General features: G+C 44.2%; 1 protein-coding gene across 2 annotated transcripts in view; it reads right to left on the bottom strand.

Annotated features, from left to right (window-relative positions):
- The window catches only part of LOC144493697 (uncharacterized), an 85,967-nt gene that overhangs the window by 23,088 nt on the left and 38,552 nt on the right, over window positions 1–24,327 (bottom strand). For both annotated transcript variants that reach the window (XM_078213055.1, XM_078213054.1), the window contains exon 5: window positions 2,956–3,201. In XM_078213055.1, coding sequence (XP_078069181.1) covers window positions 2,956–3,201 — 246 coding nt within the window. The remainder of the gene's footprint in view (window positions 1–2,955; window positions 3,202–24,327) is intronic.

Consider the following 24,327-nt stretch of genomic DNA (forward strand, 5'->3'; position numbering starts at 1 on the left):
TTTGAGATTGTTCATTACACTGGAGGGGAATAGGATTGCTTATGGAAAGGCTCATTCCCCAATCAGGCATTTCCAGCACATAACAATGTTCACAGAAATTGCTGATCAGGAGATCCATGTTACAAGCTCCTGATTAAATCAGGGCTGCAGTACTCTCCCATTTTCCCAACCAGTTCTCTTTTGTGAGTGTTGCTTATAGTAGAGAACATCCCATCAGGGAAAACAGTCCTTAAGACCTCTAATATTTGGTGATTCTACATTTCAATGGGCAACAGACCTGAAGAGGTCAAATTTACAATTGAATTCTTATTTCCAAACAAGCTTCTTGACAAACTCTTTTTAAGATGTCAACAGAGTGCAAGTGTCCACATATGCATTAAACACAATGTTACAATGAGTTCATAAAGTTTTTAACATTGCACTGTTAATGTAGAAGCTTCCACATGAAATTACATGACATTCTGATCCAAATCTACTTGTAAAACTCCCACATTCTTGAAACCTGCCAATAAGTAGATATGCAAAGTCAAATTCTATAAATTCTGACACTATCCGTCCAATGCTCTTTGAAGTTTTCTACAGTAATATTAAAGAAAAACGTCATTGTATACTACAACTCTAACTATACAAGCTGCCATCTTCTCTTATTGTGACTCTCCTAGCTCTCCCTCTCTCACTTGTGCTCTCTCCCTTTCCTTCTTATGCTCTTTTTCTCGAAATTTTGGCTTCTATTGTTCCCCAGCTTGGGCTCCTTTCCCCATCCTTTCTTTCTCACATACCCCTACTTCTGCACAAAATTAAAACTGAAAATACCGGCAAATTAGACAGTGACACAAACAATTCCTCTTGAATGCCACTCAGGGAATAATAATTGGGAGCGAAAATCTTTCTGTCGCTTTTTTTTTGTTCGGCAACAGGCCTTTGAGTTTAACAGGTCAAAAAATAAGTATTTAATGGAAAAAGAATTGCTGCATACATTGTGAGAAGAACAATGGTGGAAGGCTGAATCAACCACTTCAATGTATATAATACCTTTCACATAATGAAATGTCCCTAAGCAAATAAATTTTGTCCTTACTAAGGTCACTGCTTCAGGATGAGACAGAATAGATTTCTGTGTCATCCTGAGGTACAGTGAGAAGTCTCACAACACCAGGTTAAAGTCCAACAGGTTTATTTGGTAACACGAGCTTTCAGAGCGCTGCCCCTTCATCAGGTGAGTCACCTGATGAAAGGGCAGCACTCCGAAAGCTTATGGCTTGTGCTACCAAATAAACCTGTTGGGCTTTAACCTGGTGTTGTGAGACTTCTTACTGTGCTTACCCCAGTCCAACACCAGCATCTCCACATCATCTTGAAGTAGCCATGGGACTTGACATAAGTTACATTTTACAGGTTTTTTTTTAACAGCAGAATAAATCTTTTCAATTCAGAATTGCTATAGTTAGCAGTTTTCACAAATATTCTTATAACCCATGTTAGGAGACATAACTCTGATTACATTATGGGACTGCCGCATGGGAACTATTGGTTGGCTGAGTCTGCCTATCTTTATTTCATTTGTTAATGGGATGTGAGTTTCCTTGGCAAGGCCATCCCTAATTGCCCTTGAGAAGTTGGTGCCAATCTGCTTTCAATAGCACTACAGTCCATGTGGTGTAGATGCACCCACAATACTGTCCGGAAGCAATGTCCAGATTTTGACCCAGCAACAATGAAGAAACAGTGACATAGTTCAAAGTCAGGGTGGTCCCATTATTCTGCTGCCCATGTTCTTCTAAGGTGATAACATTTGCATGTTTGGAAGGTGCTGTCGAAGAAGGCTTGGCAAGTGACCACATTTCATACGCTAGATGGTGCACACTGTTGCCAATGTACATTGGTGGTGGAGGGAGTAATTGAGGTGGTGGATGGGGTGCCAATCATGCAGATTGTTTTGGCAGTAAGCTGTAAAGCTGCATTCATCCAGGCAAATGGAGAGTATTCCAACATATTAATGACTTGTGCCTTGATGGTGGCCAGGCTTTGGGGTGTCTTGGGGTGTGGGGAGTCTTGGGCCGTAAGAGTATGATTAGAAGACTGCATGACTTGGTGAAATCTACTGACACAGAGACACAAAATTCCCATTATGCAAATGATTTAATGAATGTGATACAGACAAAGCACAATATGGTAGAAAATTCTCAAAGTGAGACTAGACACACTCATGTCATTCCAGATCGAACTCCTCAAAATTTTACGGATGTTGACAAATTGTATTTTTCTTATTTTATGCTATAAATACGAGGCAGGATTTTCCACATGCTCCATTGTTCACACCCTCCACCGTGGGGAACATGGACAGGGGCATGCCTTCAACAGGACCGGATGATCCCACCGGCGGGAAGGGCCGGAAAATCCCGCCCACAATCCTTATATTTTAATCCTCTACTTTTTGAGCTGTAGCTTATTTTATAACTAATAAAACACACACATATAATATGTCCAAGGCTCTCTTTAACCTTGAGCACCAAAGATCAAATCGAATATAAATAAGTTTCAGAAGTGCCCGAGAGCAGTCTGGTCACGGCCCTGGCCTCTGCTGTTCTTCCCAGTTATGAATTATCAGTTTGGGCAGGTGCAACCTCATATCAGATTTAATAGGTAAACTCCACTTCAGTGCTCCGACAACGTGCTTTAACCCCAGCCTCAAGAGATTTCACTGATCCAGTGTGAGATTTTCACTTTCAACCCTTCCACGGACAATTAATTACGGATAGTTTTGTGCCTGGAGTCAGACTAACTAGGAACAGTATTCAGGCTACTCATACTTAATCATGTGAGCACCTAATCCTCAGTGCAAGGAGACTTTTGTCACATCAGTTCGTCCCATCTGTCTGGGCAGCTATTTTGATCCACTGTATCATCCATTCCTTTGCTCTTACTGCATCTACAAACAATTCGAAGGATACTGACCTATATTGGCGAAGATGTCCTGCTCAGCAGAATCTGCAGTATCCCAGTCGACTCCACTGCTGCTCAAATCCTTGGCTGTTACTCCCCAACCGGAGGTAGCCATTGGTCTATCTGAAGGTCCCCAGGACACAGGGCTCACATCTCCTCCCTCTGTGAGCTGCCAAGTGCTGGCTTTGTCAGTTGCCTCATTCCAGCTGCACACCGTGTCACCTACCGAGTCAGGTGGAGCATTCCAAGCCACGGTCTCTGGAAAAACAAAACAATATTAGCAGGTTAAATATCATCTGCTATAGAATCTGCAACACTGTATTCTAAGGTTAATAAAAAAACAAGTTATTCACTGTCCAGTTTAAGGGACAGATTTACGATCACAAAAATATCTGGTTTTTGTATCAAAGTCTGAATGTACCAACTTAATCCCAGCACATACATATTCCAGATCACCCTGAAATACTGCGGGACTATAGATTTTTCATAATAAATGGTGGTTATTGATGGATCCTTTTCCTTGAAAGGAATGGCAAAATAAGTTTTCTCAGAACAGTTCTTACATGTGCCTTTGAAAGGTGCAAATATGCACCAAACCTCAGCCCTCAATCATTGCCTTACTGGCTACCCAAAGTCTCACACCTCAGATCTTCCCAATGTTGACAGAATTGCTCTTTCATGGCTATTAAATAAAAACATCTTTAATTCATAACTTGAATCAGACAAGGGGATATGAGTAGGACAACCAAAGTTTGTTTATTTATTAGTGTGGCAAGTAGGCTTATGTCAACACTGCAATGAAGTTACTGTGAAAATCCCCTAGTCACCACACTCTGGCGCCTGTTCAGGTACACTGAGAATTTAGCATGGCCAATGCACCCAACCAGCAGATCTTTCAGACTGTGGGAGGAAACTGGAGAAACCCATGCAGACACGGGGGGGAGGATGTGCAAACAGTAACTCAAGCCGGGAATTGAAACCAGGTCCCTGGTTCTGTGAGACAGCAGAGCTAACCAATGTGCCAGAGATTATTTAAACTTTCAAGCTGCTTTTCAGTTTTCACCTGTTTCTACTAATTGTATGATGGAAAAATGGTTTGGAAAAATGAAAAACTTCGGAGCAGTCACAAATGAGGGTGGGTGCGGGTGTCTGTGTGTGAGAAACCTGCCTAACCTAGTTTAGCTTTTTTGAGGATGTCATCATATATCTGAATATACGAGTTAGGATCAGAAGTAGACCACTCGGCCCTTCGAGCCTGCTCCACCATTCAATAAGATAATGGCTGATCTGACTGCAACTTCCTGCCTATCCCCGATAACCTTTCACACCCTTGCTTGTCAAGAATCTAACTAGCTCTGTCGTGAAAACATTCAAAGACTCTGCTTCCATTGCCTTTTGAGGATTCCTCTTTGAATGCTCTTTGAGGAAGAGCATTCCAAATTTTGCCTCATCTCTGTCTAAATCTGTCTTAAATTTTGCCTTATCTCTGCCTTATTTTTAAATAATGACCCCCATTTCTAGATTCTCCCACAAGAGGAAACATCCTCTCCATATCTCCCTCTCAAGACCCCTTAGGATCTTACATGTTTCAATCAAGTTGTCTCTTATTCTTCTAAACTGATATAAGCCTAGCCTGTGCCACCCTCTGCTCTATCCCTTAACTCTGCACATTTACCATGGCTAATCCACCTAACCTACAAATCTTTGGACACCAAGGGGCAACTTGGGCTAGGGGAGGAAACTGAAGCACCTGGAGGAAACCCAAGCTGATACAGGGAGAATGTGCAAACTCCACACAGTCGCCAGAATCGAACTTGGGTCCCTGACACTGTGAGACAGCATTATTAACCACTGTGCCACCATACCGCCCTTGTAACTAGTTAGGTGTTTGAACACAGCGTAGAAATAAAGGCAATATATAATTTATGTAAGGTTTTGGATTACAAGGTACAAAAACTAGTATTTATGAATCAAGTAGAATTTATTAAGCAAGATTTTACATATACTTCACAAGAAGCAGTGAAGACAACATAGAAGTTTCCCGGCAACGTGGGGTGGTATCAATGGGAAATCCAAGAAAAATGCTGTAGGGTGGCCAGAGAATCCAGGCAACTGGGCGAATCTTTCCCAAAATGTGGCAGAGTGTTAAGGTTCAGACTGAAAACCTGCGTGTATCTCTCCAGATGCACAGCCAAGTTTTCACTCCAGATTTTCTAGCACTTAAGTACACAGAGAATCTGGGTGTGTGGTTTGTGCCATCCCTGTGACAGGGCGGGGCCTGACACAGATCAGGGCGCAATTTCACGAGATTTAGTAGCCATTTCGGGTTCTCCTCTCTCTCTCTCTCTTCCCCCCCCCCCCCACCATTAGCACAGCTGCTGAGATCGCGGCCATAGTGTCATCTTAAGTTCAGACCATTTTAGCTATTCCATCAAACCTGATTTAAAACCAAAACAGACCGAACTGTGTTGTGGCCCTTAAGACACATACAGCTGCTTCAGCTCAAGACTCAAAAGGAACTCTTGTCATAAAACAATTTTGTTTCTTCACTAACAACACTTTCCTTTTCCCAATTACCTTGACTGTTAATTGTTAACAGAAGTCAAACTGAACCATTTAATTTTAAACTGTTACAGAATACATCCATAGATATTACTGATTCTAATAATTAGCAGAATTATGAAAGAAACATACAGTGCAGAAGAGGCCCTTCAGCCCATCAAGCAGGATATTCCAGTTGCATTTGCCCCAAAATTGGAAATTCCCACCCGAGGTCAGCGGACCTTTCCATGGTCCACCCCTCGCCCGCTACGATTCTCGTGGTGGGCAGAACGGGAAAATTCGCCCCCCCTGAATTCCCACCTAATCCCATTTACCAGCACTTGGCCCATAGCCTTGAATGTTATGACGTGCCAAGTGCTCATCCAGATACTTTTTAAAGGATGTGAAGCAACTCGCCTCTACCACCCTGCCAGACAATGCATTTCAGACCATCACCACCCTCTGAGTAAAAAGCTTTTCCTCACATCCCACCTAAACCTCCTGCCCCTCACATTGAACCTATGTCCCCAAGTGACTGACCCTTCAACTACGGGGAACAGCTGCTCCTTATCCATTCTGTCCATGTCCCTCCCTCAATCAGGCCCCCCCTCAGTCTTCTCTGTTCCAACGAAAACAATCCATCCATCCCAGCAGCATCTTGGTGAATCTGCACTGCACCCCCTCCAGTGCAATCAAAGTCTCACAACTATGATTAACAGGATGTGAAAAGTGATGTTTCCAAAGACATGTACTGGGGCCTCAGCTATCGACAACTTGGATTCAGTTTTGCAGATGATGTGGGAAGAACTGCAAGTTACACAGGGGCATAGACAGGTTAAATCAGTCATAGATCATAGAATCCCTACAGTGCAGAAGGAGGCCATTTGGCCCATCGAGTCTGCACCGATAACAATTCCACCACAGGCCCTATTCCCGTAATCCCATGTATTTACCCTGCTAGTCCCCCTGACACTAAGGGGCAATTTACCACGGCCAATCAACTTAACCCGCACATCTTTGGACTGTGGGAGGAAACCGGAGCACCCGGAGGAAACCCACGCAGACACAGGGAGAACGTGCAAACTCCACAGACAGTGAGCCGAGGCCGGATTCGAACCCAGGCCCCTGGTGCTGTGAGGCAGCAGTGTTAACCACTGTGCCACAATGCCGCCTTAATTAAATGTGGTGAATTGGAATTAAATGTGGTGAAGTGAGAGGTCATCCACTTTGGATCCAAGAAAGACAAATCAGACTATATTGTTAATAGTGTGAGACTAGGAATCATGGAGGAGCAACAGTACAAATCATTAAAAACCAGTGTGCAAGTCCAAAAACTAATCAACCTAATGGAATGATGAACTTTGATGGGGTTGAAATACATAGGGAAGATTCCTCAAATGTTGCTTTGATAGTACAAAGCCTAGCTCAGGCCTACCCCAACTGTTTTAGGAACATCACCTCTGGAATGATATTTGCTTCAGAGGAGGTACAATAAATTTAGCAGTATATACCAGGTTGAAAGGGTTAAATTAAGAGAAAGCTTATGTAAACTTGATTTGTGTTTCTTGGAAGGTAGAAGCTTGAGGGTGATTCAACTGAAATGCTTAAAATAATACAAAGATACAATAAGTGTAGCTACAGAGAAACTAATTCTTTTGTTGACGATAATGCAGCAGTATAATAAAATTAGAAAGAAGTGAAACCAATAAGCATTTTGTCTCACAACTCAAAATGTGGGACTCTCACCCACAAAAGGACACATGTTCTTATCCATAAAAACCCATTTACCACATTTACATTCCTTCAATTACATCGTCCCTTACAACAACAAACATTCCATTCATTGCATAATCCCTTAATTGAAATATTGCTCATCCGACAGATCTTTATTATGGAGGAATACTATGATCCATGGATCAAAGGCGGATCAAAGGCAGTTCAATGGACTTGAGGTATGGATTAATCATGATTTAACAGACTGGAAGAACAGGCTCAAGGGGTTCAATGATCTGCTCCAGATCCTGTGACTATGCATGTGGAAATCTGAGTGCAACGAAATATGAATGTTGCTATTCAATGGAAAACCAGTCAATAGAGGCAACACGGTGGCACAGAGGTTAGCATTGCTGCCTCACAGCAGCAGGGACCCAGGTTCAATTCTGGCTTCGGTCACTGTCTGTGCGGAGTTTGCACGTTCTCCCTGTGTTTGTGTGGGTTTCCTCCGGGTGCTCCGGTTTCCTCCCAAAGTCCAAAGGTGTGTAGGTTAGGTTGATTGGCCATGCTAAAACTGACCCTAGTGTCAGGGAGATTAGCAGGGTAAATGTGTGGGGTATTGGGAATAGGGCCTGCGTGGGATTGTGGTCGGTAAAGACTTGATGGGCCGAATGGCCTCCTTCTATACTGTAGGGAGTCTATGTATTTATTTTGTAGCTGCAGCAGCCAACCGCATTTCCTGTCAACTGAGATCTTCAAATGCTACTTTTGGATTATTTCTCCTCACTCTCTCCTATTTCTTGACATCTAGCACCTTAGATTGACTGAGAGAGCAAGTGGACTACCTTATTCCCTATCTTCATTGACTCCTTTCTAATCCAGGGAATCAGAGATACATGTGAACAGTTGGGGTTAATACTTCACTGGGAAGCACCTGGCCTCCAGTCAAGACTTGCCTGTGGTGCCTGTGCCGGCCTCAATTCTGAATATTAAAAGCAGAGAGCAAAGGATAAGCATCTTTTCAAACTTCCAGTGACACAAGTCTATATTTAGGTTCAGACTAAGGTATGATGCCTCTGACTGCTATTATCAATTTTGTAACCACAGTAACCATAATCTTCCCCCGCAGCTATTCTTTCACAGCTAGATCTTCAAATTAATAACAGCTCCCAAAAGGTGCTGTTGAATAAAACCTCATTTCCCCCTTCACATAAACTGAGTTACTAGACTTTCATGCATGATAACATACGGAAATACATTTTCTATTAAAACTGTAAGAAGTAATGATGGCTGGCTAGCCCTCCCTCCTGGGAGAATTATAGGTCTTGGGAAAATAACCTAAAATGCAATATCTCGGTCCATCCAAGTAGTCACTTTGGAATAATCTACATTTCCAGATGTTATTTCAAACAGTGGCATTATACTTACACATTAACCCTTTCAGCACATTGCATTACCTTTATTGTTGAGCTGTTCCTAGTTCTTTTCTACTTATCCTTTAGGGAAGGAGTTAGACACTGCCCTGGGTTTATTCTCTACTTTGCTTACAGCAATGGACAGAATTCTTCCATGTTGGGACTAAGTGTTGTGGCACGTGCAGGAATGTGCAGTGTTTCCCGCTGCAGCAGCTGACTGGAAGAGACGCCAAATCTTCCGGCCCCAACATTAATTGTGCACCGGGTGTTATGTGAGGTATTTCAGTGCTGGGTCAGGCCTGGCTGCTGCGTAATCCACCATTCTGTCCAGGTCTCCTATTGAAAAGGTGCACATCACTGACTCACCACTGATGAACTCCTGAGAATGAAGATAAGTCTCTTGGAACACCCGGAGGCTGGAAGTTGGGCCGCCTCCAGGACACCTAATCTGCAGATGCTCCCTTGACCCATTGCTAAAATCACAATTAGAGTCATAGAATCACTACAGTCCATTCGACCCAATAAGTCTGCACCAACTCTCCAACAGAGCATCCCACCCAAGCCCTATCCCTATAATCCCACGTATTTAACCCACTAATCCCCCTAACCTACACATTTTGGAACGCTAATGTTCAATTCAGCATGGCCAATCCACTGAACCTGCATACCTTTGGACTGTGGGAGGAAACCAGAACACCCGGAGGAAAGCCACGCTAACATGAGGAGAACGTGCAAACTCCACACAGACTGTCACTCAAAGCTGGAATTAAACCCAGGTCCCTGGCGTTGTGACGCAGCAGTGCTAGCCACTGCTGCGGTGTTCTGGGGTCCAGGATTGTGGGCGGCCTCCATCCAGATTCCTGGAAGCGGCATTGTTCAGGTCCGGCCATCTGCGCGCCACCTTGTTCCAAACGTATTCCACACCAGTGTGTTTTCCCGCTGGCACCACGGAGAATCTGGTGTTGGGGGGGCAGATGAAAATGAGGTTCATGCCGGCCTCTGGTGGATTTTCCGACTCACCGTGACTGGCAACAGCGAAAGATCCCGCTGTAAATTCACACCGGCAAGAAAAGAAACCGATTTCTGGATCTCCCATCATCGGGAAGGGCGGGGCTTGGCAGAATTCCAGCCCTTTGTCACTTAACAGAAATTGTTGACAAGCAACAGGAGTGACCGATGGTGATACAATGTTTTCGCCACATGTACCAACCGTGGCTGAAGCTGCTGTGCATATAAAACAGTGCATGCAAAACAAGCAAATGTACTTCACACATGCGCACTAACAATCATCGACCACCTTCAGTAACCAAGGAAACAAGGGACACACAACAACCAAAATAAATTCTCAAAAACATCATTAATTCTGGCCTAGATTTTCATCCATGTGCCAGGTACGCAGAGTAGGGAGAATTCCCAGCTCTATGAATCCGACTTCTCAAAGACATTTGACTGATTTTTGCTCCAGGGTGGTGGGGTTGACTGGGGGTCAGGCCGGGCGACCCTGGGATAAGTGTGGAGGGTGCTGGGTTCAGAGGCCTACCTTAGTGCTCCAGCACTGTGTTTGAGTTTAATTTAAAAAAAACAGAAAACTATAAAACAGTCCTTCAGGCCTCAATCTCGCCACACACTCCCCATGCCCCAACCATCCCACCTAGTGCCCTCTGCCCACACCACCTCCATAGCTTCTTATAATCCCATGCCAAACTATGCCCTTCTCACCACCCCCATGACCCTTTATGGCCCTATGCCAACCGTTGCCCCTACCCATCCCCATACATCTTTACTACCATTCTGCCAACTCTTGTCCACCCCCAGATCCTTTGCCCTTACACCTACCATACCAACCAGTATGCACTATGGGCAGGCCTCAGGACCCATGCTGAAACTAAATACGATAAAGTTCCAAATGTCTATTACAGACTTTGGGCCAAATCTTCCGTGGAGTGGCAATCACCGTTGGTTTGCCACTCTGCTGCTTTTCTTTGGAGCTGTGTATTTCTCACCTAGACAGGCAACCTGGGACTGCTGAGAAATATGCTGTTCAGCTGCTCTGAGAATCTGTTCAGCGCAATGCAGGATCATTGGGTGGAATTGAAGTAGTGCCTCCTTATTACAGCACTGGTTGTCATAGAAACATAGAAAATAGGAGCAGGCGGAGGCCATTCGGCCCTTCGAGCCTGCTCCGCCATTCGACACGATCATGGCTGGTTGTCCAACTCAATAGCCTAATCTTGCTTTCTCCCCATAACCTTTGATCCCATTCACCCCAAGTGCTATATCTAGCCGCCTGTTGAATACATTCAATGTTTTGGCATCAACTATCCAAAGATGTGTGGGTTAGGTTGATTGGCCATGCTAAAATTGCCCCTCAGTGTCCTGAGATGCATAGGTTAGAGGGATTAGCGGGTAAATGTGCAGCGATATGGGGGTAGGGCCTGGGTGGGATTGTGGTCAGCGCAGACTCGATGGGCCAGATGGCCTCTTTCTGCACTGTAGGGTTTCTATGATTCTATGAACTATTTCCTGTGGCAATTAATTCCACAGGCTCACCAGTCTTTGGGTGAAAAAATGTCTCATCTCCGTCCTAAATGGTCTACCCTGTATCCTCAGACTGTGACCCCTGGTTCTGGACACCCCCACCATCAGGAACGTCCTTCCTGCATCTACCCTGTCTAGTCCTAAACTGGTAAGTTTAAAGCTCGAAACCACTGTGACAGAAGAGAAGATAAGTGTGTTAGGTAAATGGGTAGGATGGGTGTGGTGGCCAGGGGTGGGGTCGGCTTGGCTGGTCAGTCAACGTAGAGGGGCAGTTGGGTGGACTAGTGATGGGAGTTAGAAGTGGTTTTAATTCTAACTTTTCCTGGGTAACTATTCTGCTAACAGAGTCGGAACTATCCAAAGTCTCTGATTTAACTTATCAGAGTTTCGAATGGTTCCAGGGAGTTGAAACTTCCCAGGCAATTCTTGTGCAGTCCTTGCTTGGGGACCTCAGGAAGTTCCATTAGCGCATCATTTGAATAGGCTGAGTGAGTGGGCGAGGATCTGGCAGATGGAGTATAACGTTGGCAAATGCGAGGTTATTCACTTTGGAAGAAATAATAGCAAATTGGATTATTAGTTAAATGGAAAAATATTACAACATGCTACTGTGCAAAGGGACCTGAGGGTCCTTGTGCATGACTCGCAAAAACTCAGTCTGCAAGTGCAACAGGTGATCAAGAAGGCAAATGGGATGTTGGCATTTATCGCGAGGGGGATAGAGTATAAAAGCAGAGAAGTCTTGCTGCATCTGTACAAGGCATTGGTGAGGCCGCAGCTGGAATACTGTGTGCAGTTTTGGTCCCCTTACTTGCGAAAGGATATATTGGCCTTGGAGGGAGTGCAGAGAAGGTTCACCAGGTTGATACCGGAGATGAGGGGTGTAGATTATGAGGAGAGACTGAGCAGATTAGGTTTGTACTCGTTGGAGTTTAGAAGGCTGAGGGGTGATCTTATAGAGGCATATAAGATAATGAAGGGGCTGGATAGGGTAGAAGTGGAGAGATTCTTTCCACTTAGAAAGGAAACCAGAAAGCACAACCTCAAAATAAAGGGGGGTCAGTTTAGGACAGAGTTGAGGAGGAACTTCTTCTGTCAGAGGGTGGTGAATCTCTGGAATTCTCTGCCCACTGAAGTGGTGGAGGCTACCTCGTTGAATATGTTTAAATCACGGATAGATGGATTCCTGATCGGTAAGGGAATTAGGGGTTATAGGGATCAGGCGGGTAAGTGGAACTGATTCACTTCAGATCAGCCATGATCTTATTGAATGGTGGGGCAGGCTTGAGGGGCTAGATGGCCTACTCCTGCTCCTATTTTGTTATGTTCTTATCTTCCAGGGTAAAACCCCCCCCAGGGAAAGAGAAATCTGGGTCATTATTTACAATAAACACTATTCATAAAAAACCATTTACTACATTCACATTCCTTCAACTACATTATCCCTTACAACAACCAACATTTCATCTAATTGTAAATTCCTTATGAAATCAAGCATTGGAATTCATAGCCCCACTTCAGAGTCCATAACCACTTGGAGCTGTCAAACTGCGAAATCGCAGGCAACCTGGCTTGATAATGGAAGGTTGTGTAATTACTCCTGCAGCACTTAATCCAGTGCAGAAAGCCCTGAGGCTTATAATAGAGTGAAATAGCAAGCAATCATTTTTTAACACCACAGTTTTTTTTCAAACTGTTAAGGGATTGGAGCTTTAAATGCCTTGACCGTTTCCTTTGACAGTTCATCTTGACATTTCTGATGGTTGTTTTTAACAGTTCTAATGTGTTTATGCACTTACTACACAAATTCATACTTACATTTACATAACCCAAAGAGTACCTTATTATAATTCAAGTCAGAAACCCCCAAGCTATTTTATGAAGTCCGCTTGGATCATCAGTTTTGCACTTTGAATTTGGCTAGGGTAAGCATGACAGGTTTCATTTCAGGTATGATTCAAATGACCCACTAGGGTCATATAAGACCTTTTATCAAACAAATAAGAGCTTTTATCAAACAAAGTTTATTTAAGAATATATTTAACATGTATGGAAAGAAAATTAGCAATAACATTTATTAATTGCAAACAGAAACAAAACAACCACGATAATGCATAACCCTGAACAAATATATTCCAATCAAGCAAAACATCCCAAAAGCAAAACCCTTTCCACAGGTTTAACACATCAAAGACTAATGCTCATGAAATACTGGACCTGAGTCCTTTGGTTGGAGAATTGAAACACTGACTTCTCAGCCTTGTAACTTCTAGCAGCTCTCTGGATATACCCAGAACAGGTTGAAGTCAGAACAGCTTCCCAGAACACCATGGAGAGAAACACAGGCCGCGATTCTCCCATTCCTGGCGGGTCGCAGTGGGAGATGCGCGTTGCCAGTCTTGTACCAGGATTTGCGCATGCGCTGGGAACGCATGCGCATCTCCCAGAGCTGGCGAACAGTCGCTGGTCAGACCGCGCTGGAAACCGGCGGGAAGGCAGGCAAGTCATTTGAATCTTTTGTAAATGTATTTTAAATATGTTTAGCAGCTCATTATCGGGAACTTTCAGGTCCCAATTGAATCTCCCACCCCGCCAGGGGTACTTCATTCCGGCGGGGTTCACACTAGCTCCCCACGTTCAGGGAACTAGCAAGAGACCCCGCTGGAATAAAGAGGGGGTCAATCGGGCCCCCCAAGGGACCAGGCACGGGGGGGGGGGGGGGGGGTGCCCCCTGGGTATGGGCACCCTGGCAGTGCCAGCCCATACCCCCTGGCACTGCTCAAGGGGCAAAGTGTACATGCCTAGGGGCAAGACAGTATATGAACGGAGTGGGAATGGAGGGATACAAAAGAGTGGTCTAGTTTGGACCAGGGAGCGGCGCGGGCTAATTGTTCCTGGTTTCTCGTTTCAAGGCTTCATTCTGTGATCATCTTGCTGGTGCCAGTACAGAGTGAGACTGCGGATAGTTGGGAACCTGTCTCGGGGGCAGGGAATTCATATGGTGTTCGTGGAAGTGGAAATGACTAGGGTTGGGAAGCATTTTCCGATCGGGGCCATTGTGATCTCCTGGACTCGTTTCGATCGCCTCAGGGGGTCGGAGAGGAATTTCCCAGATTTTTTTCCCCCATATTGGCCCTGGGGTTTTTCACTCTGGGTTTTCGCCTCTCCCTGGAGATCACATGGTCTGGAATGGGGGGGTGGGGGTAAGTTAATAGGTTGTAATGAACAAAGCATCGTAGCTGTGAGGGACAGCTCGGTGGATAGGATATTGGTATGTAGATAGGCTGGAAAATTGGGCGGGGATCCTGGATTCAGGATTCAATCCTGGACCGGGGAGCGGCGCGGGCTTGGGGGGCCGAAGGGCCTGTTCCTGTGCTGTATTGTTCTTTGTTCTTAAAACCCCATTTAAACCATTGAAGTAGCAATAAAAGGACTCCTCCAGATAACTCAGCAACAATGAACAAAACTAAAGAGGTCTCTTTACAACTGCAGAGCCATGTTTTTTTAAAAAATCTCTTAATGTCACTAATGTCACAATCTGAACTCCCCAAAGGTGTCGCAGGTCTATATCCAAAGGAGTACCATACCTCTTCAAAAGGCTACCCTGGCTATTCAAATTAATTGTCAAAGTTTGGGCCTGCTCCTACCAGGTCTAACCTGCACCCAATGGATTTCAGGCATCTCTCACACCAAAATCACATTGGGGGGGTGGGGTGCTGCTGATTTCTATGAGTCCCCACAGCTGTTCCCCCGCCCCCCATGAAGATGTATGTTGGAGCAGGAACTTCTGGATTCGGGTTGTCTCCGCCACGATGAAGAGGCTCTCTATCATAATGAAAATTTAGGCCTCTGTTTCGATTTTCGGACATACTGCCAAACATGTTGAGTATTTCCAGCATTTTCTGGTTTTATTTTTGATTTGTTGCATCTGCAGTATTTTGCTTTTCTACTTTTCATCCTACCATTTTATAGATCTTTGACTGAAGTCAAAACAAAAGGAAACAAAATACTGGATGGACTGAAAGGAAAGGAACAGAGTCTATATCAAAAGAGGCGATGGTACCAGGTATAATTCCCTTCACCTAACCAAAGAAAAACATTATTGCTCGTGGGAGGAAATGAGGTGATCGAAATATTAAAACATTTAAAAAATGTTAAGGAAGTTGGACTTGTTTTCTTTTCATAAAAAAAAGTACTTAAAGAAATTTATTTGGGATTACAGTCATGAAAAAAATGTTAGATTGTTGTTTGCTTTTTGCCATGATGTGCCAGGTTGGAACTATTCATTGTCAGTTGGGATTCTTTCTCCTGCTGGCCTGGAGTGGGTATTTTGGTTGGTAAGGCTCGCCATAATGACAACTTATATTACATACCATTTTAGCAGATAATAAGCAGAATTTAGCAGATAATAAGCAGGAAGACTGAAATATAAAGAGAACATCCCTAGGCTGCAATGGCATATAATGAATATTTCCACAAATGCGTCATCAGCAGCTTCATAAGCACAGATATTTCTTATCTCTTGCTGACAGCCACGACAAATCATTGTAGACATGAAATACATTACTTCCATGTTTTTGATTACATAGTTAATGAGGAAAGATGTAAGGTTGTTACACTTTGCCTATTGCATTATACATTGCCCCACTGTAATTACGTCATCCGTTTTTGTAGCTGTCACGATGGTGCTTTGTAAAGAAGTACTGAAGTCTGGTCTCTAAATTGCTTTCAATTTTTTTATGGCTATTGCAAACACATGTTAAATTTTATTAATGTGCTGACTTATAAAGTTTGCAACTTTGAAAAAGGTTAAATACACAGATAGCAAGACTGTGTGGCACTAAAATGGGGTAGTAAAAAATGTGCTTATTCCAGAGATTTACCACAGGGTTAGATTTGAATCACAGCTCAAGTTATTGGGGAAGTGCTGATTGGAAGCAAGTCAATCTGCTGAAAAAGGAAGCTAAGCCACCATCTTCCTAATCAGTCACAGCGGGGGCTAAATTTGATAGCCCCTGAAAGAAAGCAGAGATTCAGATGCATCAGTGGTTGAAATTGGAAGGTATGTTCATAACTCAGCCAAAACAAGTTGAGAGTCACCATGCAAAATCCTTCCAACATGCCAATGGCTGGTGGTAAGAGTGGGACAGACTCCTGGTCAGTCATGTTTGATGTGGAGTGGCACACCTAAAGCTATAAGCTTCTGGCGACAGACTCACAACTGGTTCCAGGAATAACTAGTTATGGAAACATATAACGAAAGTCTACCTTAGTGCAGCACTGAATGTGGGAAGAAAATTGCAATTGGAATTAATTGCAATGCCACAGCGCACCAACTTTGTCCTGCTTGCTCATTTCAATATCAGCATTAGCCAGCACTAACCACTGGTTGACTGCGCACCTAAGCAAGGATCCAATATTATAAAGAGTTATCATCACCTAAAGCCTAAGTCTTAAAAAAGCTGGAGCAGATGCTGGACAATTGTACAGGAAGTAATTCTGACCTGGCAAACAGTGGAGAATGGCACAACATGGGATAGAACAGGGTGTAGTGTTTTCTGACACTGCACTGGAGCCCTTGGGAGGAAGAGGTAGAAAGAAGGAGAGACAGTCTGTTTCTTTAGGGAACGAGGAAGTCCTTCAGACACATGCTCAGAAGACAATGGGTGTGGAGAGGCTTGGGGGTCCACAGCAATTTGGTTGACTTTTAAATGCCCTCTGAAATAGCGTAGTAAGCCACTCTGTTCAAGGGCAATTGGGGATGGGCAATGCTGACCCAGCCAGCGACACCCACATCCCATGAATTAATTTTTTTAAATGATTCTGCTTTTAGCATTCCTCTAAATGACCGCACAATGTCAGAATCTGAATTGGCAACTGAGAGCATGAAATTGAGTAATGCCTTCATCACTGTGTTTGCTGTTCCTCTGCTGTCTGGGCAGGTGGAGAGGCTTGGAGCCACAAGGCCCTAGATTCAGTATTGCGAGAATTTCAGGAAGTGGTCCAGGACAGTGAATGCATCTTCAAATATCATATCCCACTAATTATACCAGTAGCTTCACACACTGCTCAATTCACCAACAACCTATCGGAACTCATACCGAACATTCATATGCTTTTTATAACCTCTACTGCCTACCACTGCTGCAAGCCTCAAACCCGCATCTTACGTCATTCAATCGCACACTCCCAGATGTTCAACCTAAAATTGCCACATCACCCAAACTGCACAGCACTCACTCCCCTCTCTCTTACAGGACAAGTTGTGCACAACCAGAGGTAGCAGGATAACCACAGTGAGATAACCACACTACATATCCTAACCCCCATGGAAGACATGGTGCCAGCCATTTTTTGGAAACCCATTTTTGCTGCCACTGATGGGGCTGAAACTGTGGAAGATGATGGTTTCGTCAGATCTAATTCTCCTTCTCTCATCCCACTTGTCCCTCATTCTATGCTCCCTTGATTTACAAGATGCAGATGGTGTGCAACTCTTGCTTTTACCCCTTCCCCACATTACAACATTTCCCTTCTGCCTTTCTCCTTTCAGATACCCAAGATGTGCTACCTGCCCAGACAGCAGAGGAACAGCAAACACAGTGATGAAGGCACCATTACTCAATTTCATGCTCTCAGTTGCCAGTTCAGATTCTGACAGTGTGTGTCATTTAGAGGAATGCTAAAAGCAGAATCATTTCAAAAAATTCATTCATGGGATGTGGGTGTCGCTGGCTGGGTCAGCATTTATTGCCCATCCCCAATTGCCCTTGAACAGACTGGCTTACTAGGCTATTTCAGAGGGCATTTAAAAGTCAATCAAATTGCTGTGGACCTGGAGTCACATGTTGGCCACAAAAGGCAAGGATGGTAAATTTCCTTCCCTAAAGAGCATTAGTGAACCAGATGAGTTTTTAAATCAACAATGGTATCATGGTCATTGTTAGACTTTTAATGCAGAATTTCATTGAATTCAAATTTCACCATCTGATATAATGGGATTCAAACCCAGTCCCCAGAGCATTACCCTGGGTCTCTGGATTACCAGTCCAGCGTATGGTAAGCCATCTGGTATGAGTGGCAGAAGGAAAGAGGAGCTGACAGCTCATAGGAGAAAGAAGACAAAGAATATACACAATGCAGTATTTGGTTCATTTTCAATGAACATGGCAGAGTCCAGCACCATTCTGACACAGAAGTTTGGGCAGAGCTTGGAACCCATCCTGCCCAGCATGGAAGCATTGGCCAACTCCCTTTGCACACTTGTGGATGCAAACATAATAGTGTCTAATCATATGTGACAGTTTCCATTACAGCACAGTACAGCAGCAGTCCAACATCTGAGTGCTGCAATGGAAAATCAGACTGAGGTCATAAAAGGTCAGCTTTCTGACACAAGTGCAGACTGATGCCATCATAGCTGTGGATTACAATGTGTAAAACGGCCTGCAGGATGTCACAGTCCGTCCTTCCAATAGATTACAAACATTGCTGAGATAGTTCTCCAGGGATGTTCCACGGAATACGAACCTACTCTCTTCTTTTAGGATGACAGCATTCATCCTTCTACCTCACCATTCTGTTGGGGCCCTTGCTGTTGCATGTTAGTTCAGACCACTGTTGCCTGTGTTGAGATGGTGCAATTCTCTGACAGACATTCTGGGTCCAGAGCTGCTGAGGCCTGCAAGGCCACCTTCAGACTCCCACACTGAAATTTAATGGCTACTGGCTGCACAAGAGCACCAGGACAGACCCAGACACTTGGAAGAGAGGCATTTACACAATGATCCTTGTATGAAATATGGCATGATTTTTATTTCTAAATTTGGTTTGGAATGTTTATTTTGAGGTTTGTTTATTTTTGTATTGTGACCAAGCATTGTGTCCATTGTATTGTGATGGTCAGTGACGGAGGGAAGATGTGGAATAGTTGGTGAATGGGGAATTGGGGTTGTGGTATCGCACTTAAATTAATTCTTTTAGACAGTATAATCAGAGATGAGCTGTCTAGATTGCCTGCTCCCTGTCTCTTACTGCTGCTCCTTAGCTGGCCATTGTATAGCTGGTGGCAAGGGCTGTGCCCCCAAAATGATGAGGCTATGTAGCATGCAGTAGATCGTCATGATCTGGAGAACTCCATTGACTCTGTTCACACTTCCCTCGGAAAAGCAGCCAGCATAATCAAGGACCCCACTGACCCCGGACATTCTCTCTTCTACCTTCTTCTGTCGAGAAAAAGATACAAAAGTCTGAGGTCACGTACCAACCAACTCAAGAACAGCTTCTTTCCTGTTGCGATCAGACTTCTGAATGGACCTACCATACTAGCTATCACTGGAACACTATATTCTGCAGCCTCTCCTTTCCTTCTCCCCTATGTAATCTGTGAACGGTATGTTTTGTCTGTATAGCGAGCAAGGAACAATATTTTTCACTGCATGTTAATACATGTGACAATAATAAACCAAATCAAACTGTTCTGCAGAATACTGCAGACTTCCTCGAGAGCAAACCAGGTAGCAGCACACCAATAGTCTGCTCCATGACATTTCATGAGACAACAAGACTTTCATTGTATGCATGATACTCATGTGTGTGCTTGTGATGATTTGCACACCATCGTCGGGTAACTCGTCACCCAGTAGTCACCCTTAGGTTGGTTATGATGCTTCTGATACAGTGGACTGCTGCCAGGATAATGAGCACTAATGTACACGGTTCTCTGGATATGGCCACACACCAGCTGAACATGAAGAAGGCAGTGCAATCCTTTTTGGTTATGAAACAGGGCAGAGTTGACATGTGACATTTGTAAAACAATATGCATGTAGTCAATGGCATTCTGCACCATGGGGAAGCCTACAATTCCAGCAAAGCATTACGCTCCCTCTTCATTCACTCTTGCCAGAGAGAAGCATGTAATGTCATGGGGGAGACAGTCTCAATAACCCTCCTTACATGACAGTGGATGGCAACCTGCGCGATGTTCCAGCCTGGACATAGCCAGATGTCTAAAATTACATCACCATTTGGGTAGGGCAAGAAATGCAAGGGAACACACAACCAATGTTGGAGTACTAAAAAGTATAGAGAAATAAAGGAACCTTGGAGTGCATGTCTACATAGCCCTGAAGGTAGTAGGATAGGTAGATCAGGAGGTTAAAGTGGCGTTCGGGATACTTTCATTTATTAGTGGAGGTACAGAATATAAGCACTGGGAGATTATGTTAGAACTGTATAAAATACTAGCAGGGCTATAGCTAGAGTACTCTGTAAAGTTCTGCACACTGCATTACAGGAAAGATGGCATCACACAAGCAAGGATGGAAAAGGGATTTACAAGGATGTTGCAAGGAGTGGAGAATTTTAGCAATGAGGAACGATTAAATAGGCTAGGAAGGTTTGTTTTGGAACAGAGGAGGCCGAGGGGAGATTTAATTGTATATAAAATTATGAGTGGAAAAATTGGAAAGGAAGGACCTATTTTCCCTTAGCAGGGAGGTCAGTAACCATGGGGTATAGCCTTGAAGCAATTGGTAGAAGGGTTAGTAGTGAGTTGAGGAAAATTTGTTTTCACTCAGGGGCTGATGGGGGTCTAGAACATTACCTGAAAAGGGTGGTAGAGACAGAAACCCTCAAAACATTTAGAAAATATGTGCAATGCCAAATCCAACAGGGGTATAGACCAAGAGCTGGAAAGCCGGAACACATGACCCATGACCAGGAACAGGCATCTTGAGCCTGTACTGCCGTTCAATGAGATCATGGCTAATCTGAACCTAACTCCTTACACAGACCTTTGCTCCATATCCCTTAATACCTTTGGCTAGCAAAAATCTAGCTCAGCTTTAAAATAAATAGGATGCCTACTGGTACACCTATGTCTGGGAGAAACTGGTCTGTGCAGAAGCCTGAAGGTCAACTTCCTTCAACATGCTTATTGCAGTCTTTTGCAACTTGAAACATCTGTAGAAAGCACCAGGAATCAAAGCAATGACCAAATAAAATCAAACAGCAACTGACCTATGGGTACTGTGAATGACTTGGTGATGAGTTGGGTGAAGGTGAAGCGGGGAGGTGCAAAGCATTATGTGGTATCCAGTATGATTAGCATAGCGATTAGCACTGCTGCTTCACAGTGCCAGAGACCCGGGTTCGATTCCCGGCTTGGGTCACTGTCTGTGTGGAGTTTGCATGTTCTCCCCGTGTCTGCGTGGGTTTTCTTGGGATACTCTGGTTTCCTCCCACAGTCTGAAAGGTGCATTGACCCGAACAGGCGTCAGGCTGTGGCAACTGGGGGAATTTCACAGTAACTTCATTGCAGTGTTAATGTAAGCCTTACTTGTGACTAATAAATAAAACTTTAAGTGTGTGCTCAAATGTTGGGAATGCCATTTTGTAGCTTAAGGGCACTTATAACACCCAAAGAACTGGCAAACCTTTTCACCCAGCTGCATAGTGGAGGTTTCAGGGATCTGCTTTTCATCTGATCAGATCGTGAATGGCGCCTTATAAGTGGAAGAAAATTTTCCTTTTGTCCTGCGGATTTTATCATAATTTAAATTGGTGGGAAATTGCTAAATTGGGGGAAGGCTAACTATAGCCGGATTAGGCAGGAATTGGTGGATGTTGATTGGGAGAGGATGTTCGAGGGTAAGTCCGCGTATGGCATGTGGGAGTCTTTTAAGGAACTATTGATAAGGCTGCAGGATAGGCATGTGCCTGTAAAAAGGAAAGATAGGAAAGGTAGGATTCGAGAGCCGTGGATAACCAGGGAAATTGAGGATCTGATTAAAATGAAAAGGGAGGCGTACGTTAAGTCCAGGCAACTGAAAACAGATGGAGCTCTGGAGGAATACAGAGAGAGTAGGAAAGAACTCAAACGGGGAGTTAGAAGGGCAAAAAGAGGTCACGAGATGTTCTTGGCAGGCAGGATTAAGGAGAATCCCAAGGCATTCTATTCATACGTTAGGAACAAAAGAGTTGTCAGGGAGAAAATCGGACCTCTCAGGGACAAAGGAGGGGAATTATGCTTAGAACCCAAGGGAATAGGGGAGATCCTAAATGAATACTTTGCATTGGTATTCACGAAGGAGAGGGGCGTGTTAACCGGGAGTGTCTCGGAGGGAGGTGTTGACCCGTTAGAGAAAATCTCCATTACAAGAGAGGAAGTGTTAGGTTTTTTAGGGAACATTAAAACTGACAAAGCCCCAGAGCCTGATGACATCTATCCTCGACTGCTCAGGGAGATGAGAGATGAAATTGCTGGGCCTCTGACGGAAATCTTTGTCGCTTCTTTGGACACGGGTGAGGTCCCTGAGGATTGGAGGATAGCGAATGTGGTCCCGTTGTTTAAGAAGGGTAGCAGGGATAACCCAGGAAATTATAGGCCGGTGAGCTTGACGTCCGTGGTAGGGAAGTTGTTGGAGAGGATTCTTAGAGACAGGATGTATGTGCATTTAGAACGGAACAATCTCATTAGTGACATGGTTTTGTAAGAGGGAGGTCGTGCCTTACAAATTTGGTGGAGTTTTTTGAGGAAGTGACAAAAACGGTTGATGAAGGAAGGGCCGTGGATGTCGTCTATATGGATTTCAATAAGGCATTTGACAAAGTCCCACGTGGCAGGTTGGTTAAGAAGGTTAAGGCTCATGGGATACAAGGAGAAGTGGCTAGATGGGTGGAGAACTGGCTTGGCCATAGGAGACAGAGGGTAGTGGTCGAAGGGTCTTTTTCCGGCTGGAGGTCTGTGACCAGTGGTGTTCCTCAGGGCTCTGTACTGGGACCTCTGCTATTTGTGATATATATAAATGATTTGGAAGAAGGTGTAACTGGTGTAATCAGCAAGTTTGCGGATGACACGAAGATGGCTGGACTTGCGGATAGCGAAGAGCATTGTCGGGCAATACAGCAGGATATAGATAGGCTGGAAAATTGGGCGGAGAGGTGGCAGATGGAGTTTAATCTGGATAAATGCGAAGTGATGCATTTTGGAAGAAATAATGTAGAGAGGAGTTATACAATGGCAGTCATCAGGAGTATAGAAACAGAGAGGGACCTAGGTGTGCAAGTCCACAAATCCTTGAAGGTGGCAACACAGGTGGAGAAGGTGGTGAAGAAGGCATATGGTATGCTTGCCTTTATAGGACGTGGTATAGAGTATAAAAGCTGGAGTCTGATGATGCAGCTGTATAGAACGCTGGTTAGGCCACATTTGGAGTACTGCGTCCAGTTCTGGTCGCTGCACTACCAGAAGGACATGGAGGCGTTAGAGAGAGTGCAGAGAAGGTTTACCAGGATGTTGCCTGGTATGGAGGGTCTTAGCTATGAGGAGAGATTGGGTAAACTGGGGTTGTTCTCCCTGGAAAGACGGAGAATGAGGGGAGATCTAATAGAGGTGTACAAGATTATGAAGCGGATAGATAGGGTGAACAGTGGGAAGCTTTTTCCCAGATCAGAAGTGACGTTCACGAGGAGTCACGGGCTCAAGGTGAGAGGGGCGAAGTATAACTCAGATATTAGAGGGATGTTTTTTACACAGAGGGTGGTGGGGGCCTGGAATGCGCTGCCAAGTAGGGTGGTGGAGGCAGGCACGTTGACATCGTTTAAGACTTACCTGGATAGTCACATGAGCAGCCTGGGAATGGAGGGATACAAACGATTGGTCTAGTTGGACCAAGGAGCGGCACAGGCTTGGAGGGCCGAAGGGCCTGTTTCCTGTGCTGTACTGTTCTTTGTTCTTTGTTAAATAGCTTATCAAAATGTAAAGTATGAACCAATGTTGATACAATGATAAAGTTAAAATGTTAAATGGCAGCCGTTGGCTAATTCAACCGTATATAAATACAACGTGATTCAGCATTGGCCAGCGTTTTAAGCATCACAAATAAGTGATTCTATTTACAACACAAAGGGTTTAAAATCAATCCAAATATAACTACAAACAGGGTGATGAAGCCAGAGTATAAAGCCACTAATGCTCTTTAATTTATTATGTGCTTCATGTGACAATCCTCTCCAATATTGCTGGTAAAATGGCCCACAAAGCTGCAATACTGTTAGTTCATGGCAGTCTCGTGGTTGTCCTTTGTGAAATTGTTTTTGTTTTGCAGGGTACTAAAACTATGAAGTGGCGCCACAGACCGAGGCCAGAGCTTTCTGGTTGTTCACACCAGCA

This window comes from Mustelus asterias, chromosome 5 (assembly GCF_964213995.1).
Source record: "Mustelus asterias chromosome 5, sMusAst1.hap1.1, whole genome shotgun sequence".
Taxonomy (NCBI): Eukaryota; Metazoa; Chordata; class Chondrichthyes; order Carcharhiniformes; family Triakidae; genus Mustelus; species Mustelus asterias.